The 14,768-nt window shown below is 41.5% G+C and overlaps 1 protein-coding gene across 1 annotated transcript; it reads left to right on the forward strand.

Annotated features, from left to right (window-relative positions):
• Positions 1-404: 404 nt before the first annotated feature.
• Positions 405-6,328, forward strand: blvra (biliverdin reductase A; the record flags this gene model as incomplete). The annotated part of the gene is made up of 6 exons (XM_083908197.1): positions 405-523; positions 1,125-1,244; positions 2,137-2,234; positions 2,537-2,644; positions 4,615-4,780; positions 6,073-6,328. The coding sequence occupies 6 exons, from the start codon at positions 405-407 to the stop codon at positions 6,326-6,328; spliced, it is 867 nt and encodes a 288-aa protein (XP_083764323.1).
• Between the last annotated feature and the right edge of the window lie 8,440 nt (positions 6,329-14,768).

The following is a 14,768-nucleotide window of genomic DNA, read 5'->3' on the forward strand; positions in this document are numbered from 1 at the left end:
GTTGAATCACAACCCCTTCCTCCGTGTTTTAATTCTCAAAGTGTTCCTAGAAGGTTCTATGGTTTAAACCATTACCTTTACCACCAAATAATCTTCACTAAAAGACACACATTATAGGTAAAATCCAATTTTGATCTGGTCTGTTTCTAGATTCCACAAGCAGTATTTATTTGTTTTATTTTTTGGGATTTTTTTTTAAAAACTCAGTTACTTTTACTGATTGTACTTTTGTAAGTAAATTGACAAAACTAGTAATTTTTTTTTTTTTATGATTGTTGGCCTATATCCCTCACTGTTGTACAATTATTGTTAAATTAATAATTAAGCAATATTATGAACATGACAATACTGTTACATCCCTCCAGTTTTATTCTAAAAACTCTGATTGTGTTTCTCTAGTCAGTATGTCTGGAGCTGTGGTGGTTGGCATTGGCATAGCAGGCGGGGTGAGGATCAAAGACATGTTGGCTCCATTGGCTGGAAGTCATGCAGAGAAGCTCCATGTCAAAGGATTTGTCTCCAGGTAACACACACTCATTGGTTTGCACAGAGATTCTTCTTCTGCATCAATTTCCATTCATTTGGACAGCCTAAACAACGCATTATCCATAACATTAACCATGGACTGGTAATGACTAATCATAACCTTAACTTAACCACAATTCAAATTAGTTTTAACTTAACCAGTTCCTCAGAAATTATGTTCTGTTGATATTGTGAGATTTTGAACACTGCCATTTAGTGGTGGTATTGATATGATAATATACAGTATGTCAGATTGACATCGTTTGTGTGATGGAATTATTCAGCTGCAATTTTGTCAAAAGTCCTGTGGTCCCCTCTCTAACTTGCTAATTTGTTTATGTTGTGAGGGTATGAGAGTAATATGTGGTATTTCCAGAATTTCCAGACCAAAATCACCACTGGTTAGCAATACTAACAGCATTTTATGAATAGGATAATATTTACTAATGAAGAACCCAAAAATACTATGTGTGTTCCGCCTGAAGTTGGAACTCCAACTCAGAAACTCAGAGCAACCCAGAGTTAGGATTCCAAGATGGCTGCCACCATACACACACTGACTGTAACATCACACTTGTTGTCTGTGTGTTTGTAAACAGGAGGAGTTTGGGCACTCAGCAGGGAGTCAGTCAGATCTCAATGGAGGAGGCAGTGAGTAGAGAAGACATTCAGGTGGCCTTCGTCTGCACTGAGAATGTGTCCCATGAGGACAACATTAGGTAATGTATAACCCCTTTTCCACCTATCCCAATTCTCCACTGCACAGTTTAGTTTGGTTTTCCACTACAAAATAGTACCTACTCAACGTGCATGAAACTGCAATGACTTTGTTTTACACGCGACACACAAACGATTTTCATATTTTCAACAAGAACAATACAAAAAAACAATACAAATATACAAACATTACCAAACCACTTCTTCCCTGACCCTCTTTTTGCTCGAAAATGACATGCCCAAACTAAATATAGTAAATCTCTGCAGTTACAAGCTCCATGTGGATTATCTTGGTATCAAAATACAGATAACACTTGTGAGATTCTCCAGAGGTGTAAGTTTCACCTGAATATTATTAAAAATTTGTGGTGTGATTTAAAGCGGACTGTCCATGCTCAGAAACCATCAAACCTGACTGAACTGGAGATGTTTTGTAAAGAAGAATGGTCCAAAATACCTTCCGCAAATCTGATGCATTCACCGATAACCCTGCATTCGACCAGTTCCATCTTTCGCTCCCTGCACAATTTTTCCTCCCAAGTCTGTCTGGTTCTTTCTACGGAAAAGATGCATTTTCTTGCATATTCATTTTAAAGTCCTGATACTTATGACAATGTGATGCTGATGTGCCAAAAGATTAAGTGTCTCCTTGTTTGTGAGAACAATTCCACGAAATGCTCCACAGCCCTCATTTTAACAACTCTCCTCTTCTAAAACAACAGGGTAGAATATTACGACGTTATTCTCGTAGAAATTAAGACTTTAGTCTGTGATTTTTTGCCCTCAAAATTGATAAATGAATGTATTAAATGTATTTTTGTATGTATTTATTATTTTATTGTTTCTCTATTGATTTGCATTGAGCAGGAAAACCATTTTTTTCTTTCTCAACAGAACTTTTCTGCTGGCAGGAAAACACGTTTGTGTTGAGTATCCAATGACCACGAGCTACAAGACTGCGGTGGAGCTGTGGGATTTGGCTCAGGAAAAAGGTCTTAATAATACCATTTTGATATTTCATATCGTCTTATTTGTCCAAACTTGACTTCCGGTATTTCTCAGCTCTGTGTTTCATTAGTATGCTACGTACTGTATCTCACTGAGACCATAATAGAAACACATCTTTACACAGCTTGGTGGGATAGAGTTCCTTTACCTTGCAAATTGTAGCCAGTGGTGGCTGGTGATAAAAAAAACAAAAACAAATGGGGGGCATTTTAATGAAGAGAGCAAAAACTAAAGCCAAATTTGCTAAATTTTTGTTTGTCTAAAAACAAGTTTGTGTGTGTGTCAGGTGTGGTTCTCCATGAGGAACACATAGAGCTGCTGACAGAAGATTTCAAAGCACTGAAGAAAGAGGTGGAGGGTAAACGCCTGCAGGAGGGCTCTTTGCACTTCACAGGTAAGTGTGAACATTTGAACCCAAACAACCTTTTCCAACACGAAAAATGTGTCACTTTGTTAACCCCCTCAGACCAGAGTCAATTGATAAAAACAGAAATTTTAACTCGCACATTAAAGGAGTTGTTGATCCGCTTCTGCCTCCATTAGTTTCAATGTGTTATTAAAGGCCACATTACACTTCTCCGACTGCGTATGCGTTATCCGACTGCGTCACCACGGAGACGCGCTGCAATTTCCCGCCCGATCAGTAGGGGTCGCTGCGCAAGGTTGTTGTGCTTCTGGCTACAGTGAGCAATGGTGTCCGAGAGAGAAAGACTGTTGTTGTTGAAACAGCGGCCGTTTCTCACTTTTCTGTGTCACGGAACGCAGTTTTAAGATAATTTGAGAGCGAGAAATTGGCCATTTAGAGTCTAAACATGTGCCGTGTGTGTTAAGATATGACGTATTTATAGTTTGGCAGCGGCGTTATCGGCGGGGATCGGCTCCGCGTCTGTGGACCCTTGGTGCGCACTGTGAGCCGGCACAGAGCAGCTTAGCTCGGCCTGTCCTGAGGACCAATCGCAGCTCTTGCCGTCTCCGTTGTCCCTTGACGGAGTGACGGACACATTAAAAAAATATTTCGTGCAGTCGGAGACGACACAGGCTCTTCGACAGGCTCTGCGACGACGCAGAGGACTCTGCGTAACCTACGCAGAGCACTTTACGCAGAAGTATAAATTGGGCTTAAGTGACAGCAGTGTGATGAATATGAGTATTCTTGTTAATAAACTAGAAAAGCACTTGGAGAGCGCAGACCGCTGCCAAGGCAGCTCTGGCTACATGCTTCGGCTGCATGCACTACAGCCAGGCACCTGTCTGGAGCAACGCGGCCAAGCATGTAGCCAGAACCCTCGGCGGCTCCAGGCACCGGTGCCCGGTTGCAGGCACCGACGAAAGGCAAGTCTTTTTCCTCGCAGCCATATCAGTTTGAAATCTACATTTCATTGTCATTGTCATTGTCTTCTCAGATTACAAGGCCAAATTAAAGAGTGCCAGAGCTGGTCGTAACTGTTAGCAAAGATGATGGACACCGTGTTTACATTCTGGGAATGAAGTCTTGTCCCCCTATGGGTGAGTCTAGTTCAAAGCTTGAATTAACGTTTGGCCACCGATGAAGTCAAACGGCGCGTTTTGCGTCGTTTGACGTCATCGGTGGCAAACGCAAATAATATTTTTTTGAAATCAAGGGAAAAGTGAGGGAGGGAAGCACAATTAAAAAAATAAAATAAATAATAATACTGCTATTCTAGCAATACAAAGCCACATGCAAGTCAGTGAAGTATTCTTTTAAGAAAATCAGCTCAGCAACCTCCTGCAGCCGACGTAATCCCAGCCGTCACCGTTTTAAATTGCAGACTTTTGGCCGTTGTCACGTCAGCGCCCAAAAAGTTAGAATTGTGCGTTCTCGTAGTATTTAGGTTTATGACAAAGTCGCTAAATTTGTCACTGTTAGTAAAAAGTAAATTGCCAGGGGTCTTTAAAGTCGCTGTAAAGTCGTACATATTATACTTGCCTGTATGAAGGAGTTTATTTAAAGCCTTATACAAAATCAACAATAATGATGATAATATTAAAGCAAACAGAGCATCCATATCTGAAAATTATCCGTATCGTATAAATTCAGGTATCAGATTGGATCGAAAGTGGAAAAAAAGGTGGATTGGTGCATCCCTAGCAGAAACATTGATAATACTGTGATGTGATGAGCTGGAATGGATTATTGAATAGGTCGACCGTGCCCAGGCCTGAGGTGCTAGTTCTTTGCCAAACCAAACAAGCCGGCAGGGTTTGTGATGCTGCTGGCGATCAGCAGTGCTGTCACTAACATCTCTGTTAAATATTGAGATTTTAGACATTGTCTTGGCAGTTGTTGGAGATGAAGTACATTTTCATAACTGTTTGTGTGTACTGTATGTTACTGTGTTGAAGGTGGACCTCTGAAACCTGGCTTTGGTTTTCCAGCCTTTAGTGGTATTTCTCGCCTCACCTGGTTGGTTGAGTTGTTTGGTGAGCTGGTCGTGACTGCAGCCACCCTAGAGAACGGCCCCAGTAACTGCAGCAAGATGACGGCAAAGCTGCTGACACGAGACGACAGGTAAGAGAGTCTGGTGTGTCGGTTGTGTCAGAGTTGGAAGCTGATCCGCAGTTTTAATATATGTCCAAACTAAGAAGAAAACATTTTGGTCATGAAGATGTTAAAAAAGTAGAAACATTTCAACAAATGTGGCCTCAAAGTCAATGCAAACTCATTTTAAAATGATAAAAATGCTGGGCAGGGTCATTTTCAGCCCTTTAAAATAAACATGTGCTAAAGTGTTACGGCCAAGCAGTCAAAAAGCAGAAAATTTTCAAAATTAAAAAATTAATGATAATTTTGCAAATAGGTAGAAATCTAAAGAGGCCAACTGAGCAGAACTATACTCAAAAACTGCTTAACAAAACATGACACTGCCTCGACAAACTGAAATGACAAAGGGCGAGCATACTGTACACTTCTCACAAAAAGTTAGGGATGTTTGGCTTTTGGATTCAATTTCAGAATGCACCTAAAATGAAGTTAAATGAACCTTCTCTAAACTTTTTGAATGCACATTGTTGTTCAGTGTTTCGTACTTATTGTAGGGTTTCCCCCAGAAAACCTGCTAAGCCCGGGTCGGGCCTCTCACGCAACCCAGTAGTACTGCGCCCTCTACAGGCCAAAAAAATGCAACTGCAAGTATAAATATACACGGTTCCAACACATTTATAGAACCACAATGTCGTTTACTGTTTACAAGCAGCAGCAGAGATTGTAGATAAAGAATTATACTAATATGAACTTTAATTATAGCATAATAATAATGGAAAGGTTTCTAGCCTGGATTTTATTATTATAGCATATGGGGGGGGGGGGGGGGGGGTTAAGGGGAACAAATTGTCTCCTTAAACATCATTGGTCATTGTCTGTCTGTCTGTGTGTGCGTGCATTTTTGGTTCATTAATGGCGTTGTGTTTGTGGCAGATTGTTATGGAAGCAAATTAGTGCCATTATCCAAATTAAAATGCATTAACAGAAATGCCTTTTCATTTTCAAAAAGGAGCTGCATTTTGTGACTCATAAATAAAATGAATAATGTATATTTCAAAATGTCACAGAATGAGAACATTTTGAATTTGAAAATGAAAATGCATTTTGAAATATTGATTATTCATTTTAGTTATGAGTCACAAAATGCAGCTCCATATTGAAAATGAAAAGGCATTTCTGTTAATGCATTTTAATTTGGATAATGGCACTAATTTGCTGCCATAGATTGTGATGCCTTGAGTTCATACTCGTTTCACTTCAGTGTCACCTCCTCATAGAACCACACACAACACAACGACTGATTTGATGTGTCTCTGTAGACCTCTGACGTGGATTGAGGAACGGGGACCAGGACTTCCCAGAGGCAAGAAAATCAACTTTCAGTTTGACACCTGCTCTTTGACTCGGATACCTCCTACAGCAGGGGGCACTGTGGGCCTGTTCATGCAGGACATGATCCACTTCTCCTGCAAGATTCTGGGACAAGTGGGGGCTGAAGACCTGCAGAGGGAGAAGATCCGCATCCTGCACTGCTTGGAGCTTGCAGAGAAGATACAACATAACTGCCAAAAATAATCAGGGACACTCATGGTCTAAAGTAAAGCTTTGTTTCTGTTTGGGTTAGGGTTAGGGTTAGTCACAGACTACCGGTACACACACTAGATTATTATTTAAGTGTTATTATTTAAGTGCATTGCGTGTAATGGATGACCACATGTTCATACTTGGTTTATTGGCCCTTGAACAAAATGCCTTATTTTATGTTTTTGTTTTCCTTTTCCTTTTTGTAAGCCTCGGATGTTATTAAAAATTAGAAAATAATACAATTAAAATGACTTCCTCAAATAAATCATGTGCATTACTTGTGCAATCTTTTTTTCCTTTTCCGCGTTCTCCATCCGAAGAGCTTTAACCTCGTCAGGATGTTTTTTTTCTGTTGCAGCTACAGAAACTTCCTCTCCCAGGAAGTCGAGCGACTGCATTCCGAGTATAAAGAGCATGAACGGCACCTTTCTTAAACTTCGTCAATTTCCCCCGGCGTGATAACAAAATCGTCCTTTTTGAAATGCCGGGTGCAAACTTGTTTGAAGTTGTCCCACCGTACTCGTGTCATGGAAAATACATTCTCTCATACAAAGACACGTAACACATCATCACATTACTTACATTTGACTCACGTTTATTCACATTTATAATCAGCTCTTATACAAACTGTCCAAATCTTACTCATGCAACTTTAAGTGCACATTCTCAACTTTAAGTACACATTCTCTGCCACCTACATAGGAAGCTTTGAACCGCAACTGACAGGAACTCACAGCTCCTAACTTACGTTGTTGTCATTTCACAGAACGTACACACGTATATCTTTTCTCCTAAAGACAGCAGGACCCCCCCCACCTTTAACCATAAACCGTTGACAACACAAAGGTCACCAAACAATAGCACACGAACATGCGCTAAGAACACCAGTCTCCTGACTTCCTGCTCTCTCACAGTCTCATCCTTTAAGAACCTGTAACACTGCAACCAGTTCAGTCGAACACTTTTGCAGACCGCTTAGCACTCTGTTTCACTCTGTTTCACTCTGTTCAATAAACTCTTCAAAGACAACTTTGAACAACCCTCGAATATCTTCTTCTCCTCACCCGGGGTCTCTCACCATCCATTCGGCTCGGAGACACAGAATACATTAACCCACTAAACTAGAAACAGGAGACTAATGCCTCCGACATGTTTTCTTTTTAGGTGCTGGATCATCACGTGGTTCTCCCGTGCCACGCCATTTCGCTCTTGCAAAGATTGCAGCTAACACACTTTTTTTTAGGTTCGTGAATGGTAAAGTGTTCCCACACTTTAGAAGATTTTGCCTCCGCCATGTTTCAAGTCTAAAATATAACGTATAAGTTGTCGCTCACTCTTTTTCCCGCGCCGCTTATTCGCTCCACTATTCCACGCGCGCGCAAAGGCTCGCTGTGGGCGTGGTAAACAGTTCCGCGCCCTAGGAGTGACGCATTAATCGCGCGACTCAACGTTTCCACTGGTTGTTCATCGGACAGTCACGATACCAATGTCCTTTCTGCCCACAAGTGAAACATGTTTCTCTGTCTACCTTCTGTGTGCCACCACGATGTTGGAACTGTGGTTGGAGCATTTGCATTTGAGGTTGTTGTTGTTGTTTTTTATACAACAACATTTTTATACAATCCATCATGGTGACCTGAGCTTCCAGCAGTGCTTGTTTCTGCTTTCTATCTCTCTTCTCAGCTTCCTCAAGGCAGCGTTTTTCTCCGTGCTTAGCATGTCTGATGACTTCAAGCAGTCGGACTCCTTCATAGACGCCCACACAGGTGTTTAGGAGTTTTTTTTCTCACTTCAGGGCGTAGGCCGTCCATGAAAGCACGTGTTAGAAATGTTTCCCATAGGCCGGGAGTGTCACCTCTTTGTCCAGGCTCTTCTATGCCACCATATTGATTGAAGATGGGTAAAAGTCGATGATAGTAGTCAGCCACTCTTTCTGCTGATCCTTGTTCACATTCGTGAATCTTGGACATGTCTATTTTGACTGGGAAGGCTCTCTCGATGGCGTCACAAATCTCTCTGAGGATTTCCGGAAATAAATAGTTGGTTCTGTGCTCCCAATCTGGGTGAAGCAGTCTTTGATTGGCGTCCATGTGTTCTCTGACTTTGGCATAATCAGATGGGCCCATTTTCCTCATCGGGGTTCGTCTGAGATCATTCATCGTCGGCTTGAATTCTTGGCAGAAAGCATTGAGAGTTGCAACAAATGCTTTTCCAGATGTTCTGTGATCAGGAAAATGTTCAAGGGCAGCTGTCATGTCAGCTTCTGTCCATCGGAATACCAGTGCTTCCTCTCCTTCTGCTCCCATGACCCGTTCATCCTTTTCTTTTGACCTAGTTTGACCTGATTCAACTTTCATGTTTCCAAACATATCAGGGATTAGCATCAGTGGTAAAACCAGTATTGAGGAAGTCGTTGCTCAGATATGTACCCTACTCACAAAAAGGTCAGGATATAATCGACAAGAATATCCCAATGTCAAGTTCATGCTGCAGTGATATTCTACCATGAAAGCAGGGCATTTAAGTAGAAGGATGCAATGGCAATTTCTTTATCATAAACAAGTGCTAACAACAGTGGCGGCAATACCACAACAACAAATATGAAGGAGAAGACTGTAACAACGCATCACAGCCTGCTCCTACACAAATGTTTCTTTTTAGTATGCTCATTAGCCCACAGCATTCCGACAGACCTCCTCTCTGGCTCCCATGAAGTGAGAAATCACTCACCTCTATTTTATGTGCGGATAAGGAACGAGAGCAGATCCATCGAAGAGCCATCGGTGTCGCAGACACAGAGCAGATAGACCATCCTGTTTGTGACGCCAACATGACGTTTAGTCAGGCTTCCTTCTTCTTCAGAATCACCAGGGGCCTCATGTACAAAGACTTGCGTGGATTTCCTACTAAATCTTGGCGTACGCCAAAAACCCAGAAACTGTCGTACGCACAAATAAATTCAGATGTATCAAAGTGTGCGTACGCATGGATCCAAGCACGTTTCCTTTGTACATATCCAAATCAACGTGGAATTGAGCGCACATGCAGAGGTGCCAAACTCCTCCCTGTCCACGCCCTCATTTACATATGCAAATCAATTTAAATAAGACCTCTTTGATCAAATAACGCACTGAACAAAGAAAAGTAAAGGAATTTTCACACAGTCTGAGCAAGAGATTCAAGAGTGAATGAAAAAAGTGAATGAAAACGCGCAGGGAGATTTTGTTTGACACCCTGTCAACAGGTATAAATGTGACAAAAAAGACGTGAGTGGGAGACGCACGCACACACACACACACACACACACACACACACACACACACACACACACACACACACACACACACACACACACACACACACACACACACACACACACACACACACAATACACTCACAATACACATCGCTCATGCGAAAAGATGGCAGGACATTAAACACTTTGACTCATGTTTAATTTTTTTGTGCACCGCGGGTGACATTTCCAAATTTACGCCTGCGTTTACTGACATGAATACTGAACACAGAGAGACAATCAGGGGCTTGTTAGAAAGCTCTGTAGCTCTAATTTCACCAGCAGAAAAAAGCAAAGTAAACCAAAAACATGATATGTGAATGGTTTTCATCATACGGGACAATTAAAATAAACTATTTACTCACCCAGAAGCCACCCATCATCGCGCACTGTTCCGGCCTCCAGCCTGTTCAATTTGCGCATCACATACGATTTGAACATTGATGGAATGAAAATGTTTCCTAAGTGTCGCCAAAGGAACAATAGCTGGAGAAACGTGCGTACGCCAGCCATGAAGTTGGCGTGGGGCACCGCACATTTCCACGGTCACTTCACGTTTCATACATCTGAACGTGAGCGTGGGAAAAGGACGTACGCCACGTTTTTGTGCGTACGCAACCTTCGTACATGAGGCCCCTGGGGTGATGAGATGATGATGATGATGATGATGCAGAATGAGACTCTGTGACACAAGACTTCTCACCAAACAAAGAGCTCTTTATTCTGTTACAAGTCATCAGCCAAAATCTCCAAAAGCTCCCACTGAACAAAACCACGCTCATAAAGGTTACCTGCTCCTCCTCCTATACATCACCCTATGCCCTTATGACCTTTATTCGACCCTCAGTCTCCTTTAGAGAGCACATCAAAGGGCAAATGCTTAACCTAAACATCCACTTTATGATGATCCATCTGAGCAGGCAATGCTCAGATAAAGTCTGCAGGCTTCTGTCGTAAACTTAATTGTAGGTAATTGTAAACCCAGTTACATTATATGTAAACACGTATAAACATATTTGCTGCGTTAAAGTGTATAATACGCTTCATTTCCCCCATTCCCTGACAATATGGATATCGGCTTCTTTCAGTTTTTTTCGTACTAGATGCAACAGAGATCAGCATCCTGAATTTGTATATCCTGAGAAATTTGTTCAGACCCCCATGATATCTATAGCTACATACATATTTGATTCCATGATAGGGCAAAATTCTGCTCCCTCCCCGTTTTGGGAACAAGAAAATACCTGGAGTAAAACCGCTCTGACTCCAGTGGAACGACAGATATAGCTCGCTGGTTTAACTGCATAGCTGCCAACTCTCACGCACTGGCCGTGAGTCACACGCATTTGATTGACTTCGGACTAGGGATGGGAATTACACTCATCATTTTGAGAGAGAGAGAGAGAGAGTCATTGTCGAGGTCCATGTGTCAAATTTTTGTCTGTGAGGGTGGTAACTTTTCTACACTGTACTACTTCATGTTAGGCAAAAACATGGCTGTAATGACCAATATTGACCATCAAAGCAGCGGTAATAAAAATGAGGGGCAAGAACGGATTGAGTTTCCGGTGCAGGTCAGGTAATGACACGCACCACACTGACATTCCAACCACCAACTGGCATTATTACAAACAGTGGCGGATCTAGAAAATTCTACGTGGGGTGACATAGCCGTGGCAAGAGGTCTTGGCAGGGTGGCATGGGATGAACTGTAAATGGATTTAACATAACAAACATAAAAATACTTTAAAACGAATTACCGTTTTATCATGAACAACAGGAACAAGCCCAGTGCATCTCTTAAAAAGTAAAAGTATTAATAGCAAAATTAAAATCTAAAATAAAAAGTGCAATCATCAAAAATATTAAAAAAACAAACTTAAAAGTCTGAGGACCCTCTTCCTCCCTGTCACTTCATGCCTGTGTCTCACTTTGTGAATCTGCAGCAGCCTCCTCCTCTTCACCCCTCACATCCTCTTCTCCTTCACTTATTTCTTCATCTCCTTCTGTGGTCTTCTTCTGCTTTGAACCTCCTGGTCTCTCCAGTTCACTACCTTCTCCTCCATTTCCCTACTTCTCTTTCTGCTGTGCACTTTTCTTACTAAAAACCCTTTCAATATCCCCACGTTTTGCTCTCCTTTTCATTGTGAGAAGTTCTGGTTATCCTTGTATCACTACACTGTAGGGCCATGTAGTTAATACGTATAACAAATCTAAGATCAGAAGATATTTATTACACAGAACAGTTTTGTTTAGACTACTTAATGCTATTGTATGTGTTATTTTCCCAGTTAGAAATGTAAAGGATGTCACCTGGTTTAACTCATTGCTGTGATAGGTGACAGTAAGTGGTTTTATAGCAGGTCTACTGATTAGCTAATCAAATCAATATCATCCATCGAGCTACAACTGTGTAGTGTGTGACGTAACGCCCTGTGTAAACGTTATGGATTAAAACATGGCAGGTTTTAATATATTATATGTTGCTGTTGTAGTCTTTACTAAAATCAAAACTAATCGCGGCAAACTGAAGCCTGTAGCCCAGAGAGGAGATTCACACTGCCTATCATCACAAGAGGCCCTGCCAACGGTGTTGTGGGGACATCTTGTGGTGTAAGATGAGCACTGCACCTCTGCGACGCTGCGCATGCGCAAGAAAGCATGGCCGTGTCTGGGGGGGTTGGGGGGGGGGGGGCTCGTCTGGCCCTCCCCTCGAAAGGAGGCACCGGCCATGGGAAACCCGCTGCTCATTGTGTGTTTACTTTTAGTTTTGGCTTTTGATGGATGATGTCCAACTTTTCTGCCATGGGTTAACAAGAGTCCAGCCGGTCCATGGGGAGAGGAGAAGGGCGAATAAATCCTCATCATCGTCCTCTGAAATGAGGGTTAGGTTTTGAAAATCAATAGAACTTTAAAAAATGCCCATCCCTGGCCATAACCAGGGCAGCTGTGGCCTAGTGGGGGCAGCTGTGGCCTAGTGGTTAGGGGTTCGAGCTTGAGACCGGAAGGTAGCCGGTTCAATCCCCGACCAGTCCGCAGCTGAAGTGCTGTTGAGCAAGGCACCTAACCCCCTCACTGCTCCCCGAGCGCCGCTCACTGGCATGGCAGCTCACTGCGCTGGGTTACATGTTCAACACCTCACTGTGTGCTGTGTGTGTTCACTAACTCACTGCAGAATTGAATTTCCCCTTGCGGGACTTAAAGGGTTCTTAATCTAAATCTAACCAAATTTGTTTTGTGCCTAAACAGAAACAGTTAAAGGGACAATGTGTAGTATTTATGGGTTTATATGACCCAAAATCCACTTTTTTTATACATATAATGTGCTCCTGCATTGTCTAGTCGCTGTATAATAGTTTTTGTTTGATTTTTCGTAGTGTTTCAAAAAGTCATGTAAAATAACATGGTCGCGGACCGCGGTTGCATAGCCACTGTTAGCAGCGAGACGCCATGTTTCTACCGGAGCCTGTAAGGACAAACGCGAGAGAACAAATCAAGCGTCTCTTTACTTGTAGCGGAAGTCCCGCCTCCTCTCTCTCCGCTTCGTCTGCTACGGCCGCGGTAGCTCCGCCCTCTCCCTCGCCTCACGAACCTCATCTGCTGACACGGAGAAAGACGACGAGGACGACATTTGACCGGCTGAGGATACCGTAGCGCTCAGGGAAGGGAGGGGGTGAGCAGAGGAGCAGTTCTTTGTTGTAAATTTCAGCCTCTCCTCTAGATGGCACTATAAACTACTTACTTCACCTTTAAATCACTATCGCAGTGATATGCATGTCTGCAGATCTGAGACCTCACACATTTGAAGAAATGTACAGTGGCAGCATGAGATTCTGGAGACTGGGTTGGTCTAAGTCCATCTATCTAAAAATGCTCATTCATTGTCACTGGTTCCGCTTTCTTTTTAGCATTTAAGAAAAAAAAATGTAAAGGCAAAAAGTATGTTAATGTTGAATATAAATACAAAAAAATATACAATCACTCCTAATGATCCTAATGAAAAAAGCCACTTTCACCCACTGACCATTTTAACTATTGCAAGTCAAAGTATCAAGTCAAAAGCAGCCAGTGTCTGCATGCTTCACTATATCACACCACAATCACTTCATCATCATACAAAAAACATTACATTTGCAGGTGGAAACAGTTTAAGACCAAACGTTATCTTTTCCTGATGTAAACTTCATTAAGAGTTCAACTGTTTCTCCTGAAACCTTCATCCTGTAAAACACAAAAACATGTTCAACGTGACTTCATGCTTTACACACAAGCAACTCTGAATACATTCAAAGCATCTGAGACATGTTCCTCTAACAAAAATACGAATAAAATTGTGGCATTTTACTCACATTTTTAAACCGTTATGTCCTGACAAAGACACCCACAGCTCTCTGTATTCCCACTTTAGGGCACTAATATAATGTGTGTCACCTGGCTACAGAATAAAATCCAAACAATCTGAATAAAAACGAATACAATGAAAAAATAAATACATATCAAAGGTTGATAAAATAAATGACTGTATGTTACTGAATCAATGGAAAGACACATCATGATAAAACAAAATGTCATTACATAATTAGAACTTCACAGAAATTGTAATTCATATTCAGGCAAAAAAAAAAAAAAATATCAATGTTAATATGAATCAAAATATTTTAGATTTAGATACTGACTCAAGTAACATTCAGTTTTATCAGCAACAGGCGATGCATGTTTCCACATCAAGAAAAAACAAATAAATAAATAAATACCATATATATTATAGATTCTCTGTGACAACTATGTTTTCAAGCACTTCAGTTGGGTTAAGGTTTGTCTGTGTTTTTAAAAATGACAACATCTGTGCAGTAATTCAACATTGTAAAACTGCACGGTAACAAATAAGCGATAAAGACAAAGGCTAAAAAGAGATTATAACTGAAAGAAAAGTTGATCAAAGCCGTTTCGCTAAAAGAAAAGAAAAACAATTAAGGCAATAAAAACCATTGAGTAAAAGTCAATGTTGAACTTATGTTTATCAGTTCTTGTCCCATCACAGAGCTCCAGTCTGAGTGTAGCAGAATACACATGTCAGAGGGCAGTGTGTGGTTGTTTGAGCTTCTCACACAGAGTCAGGTCTCACTGAGCTACGAG

The sequence above is a fragment of the Microchirus variegatus genome (assembly GCF_963457635.1).
Source record: "Microchirus variegatus genome assembly, chromosome: 21".
In the NCBI taxonomy this organism is placed as follows: Eukaryota; Metazoa; Chordata; class Actinopteri; order Pleuronectiformes; family Soleidae; genus Microchirus; species Microchirus variegatus.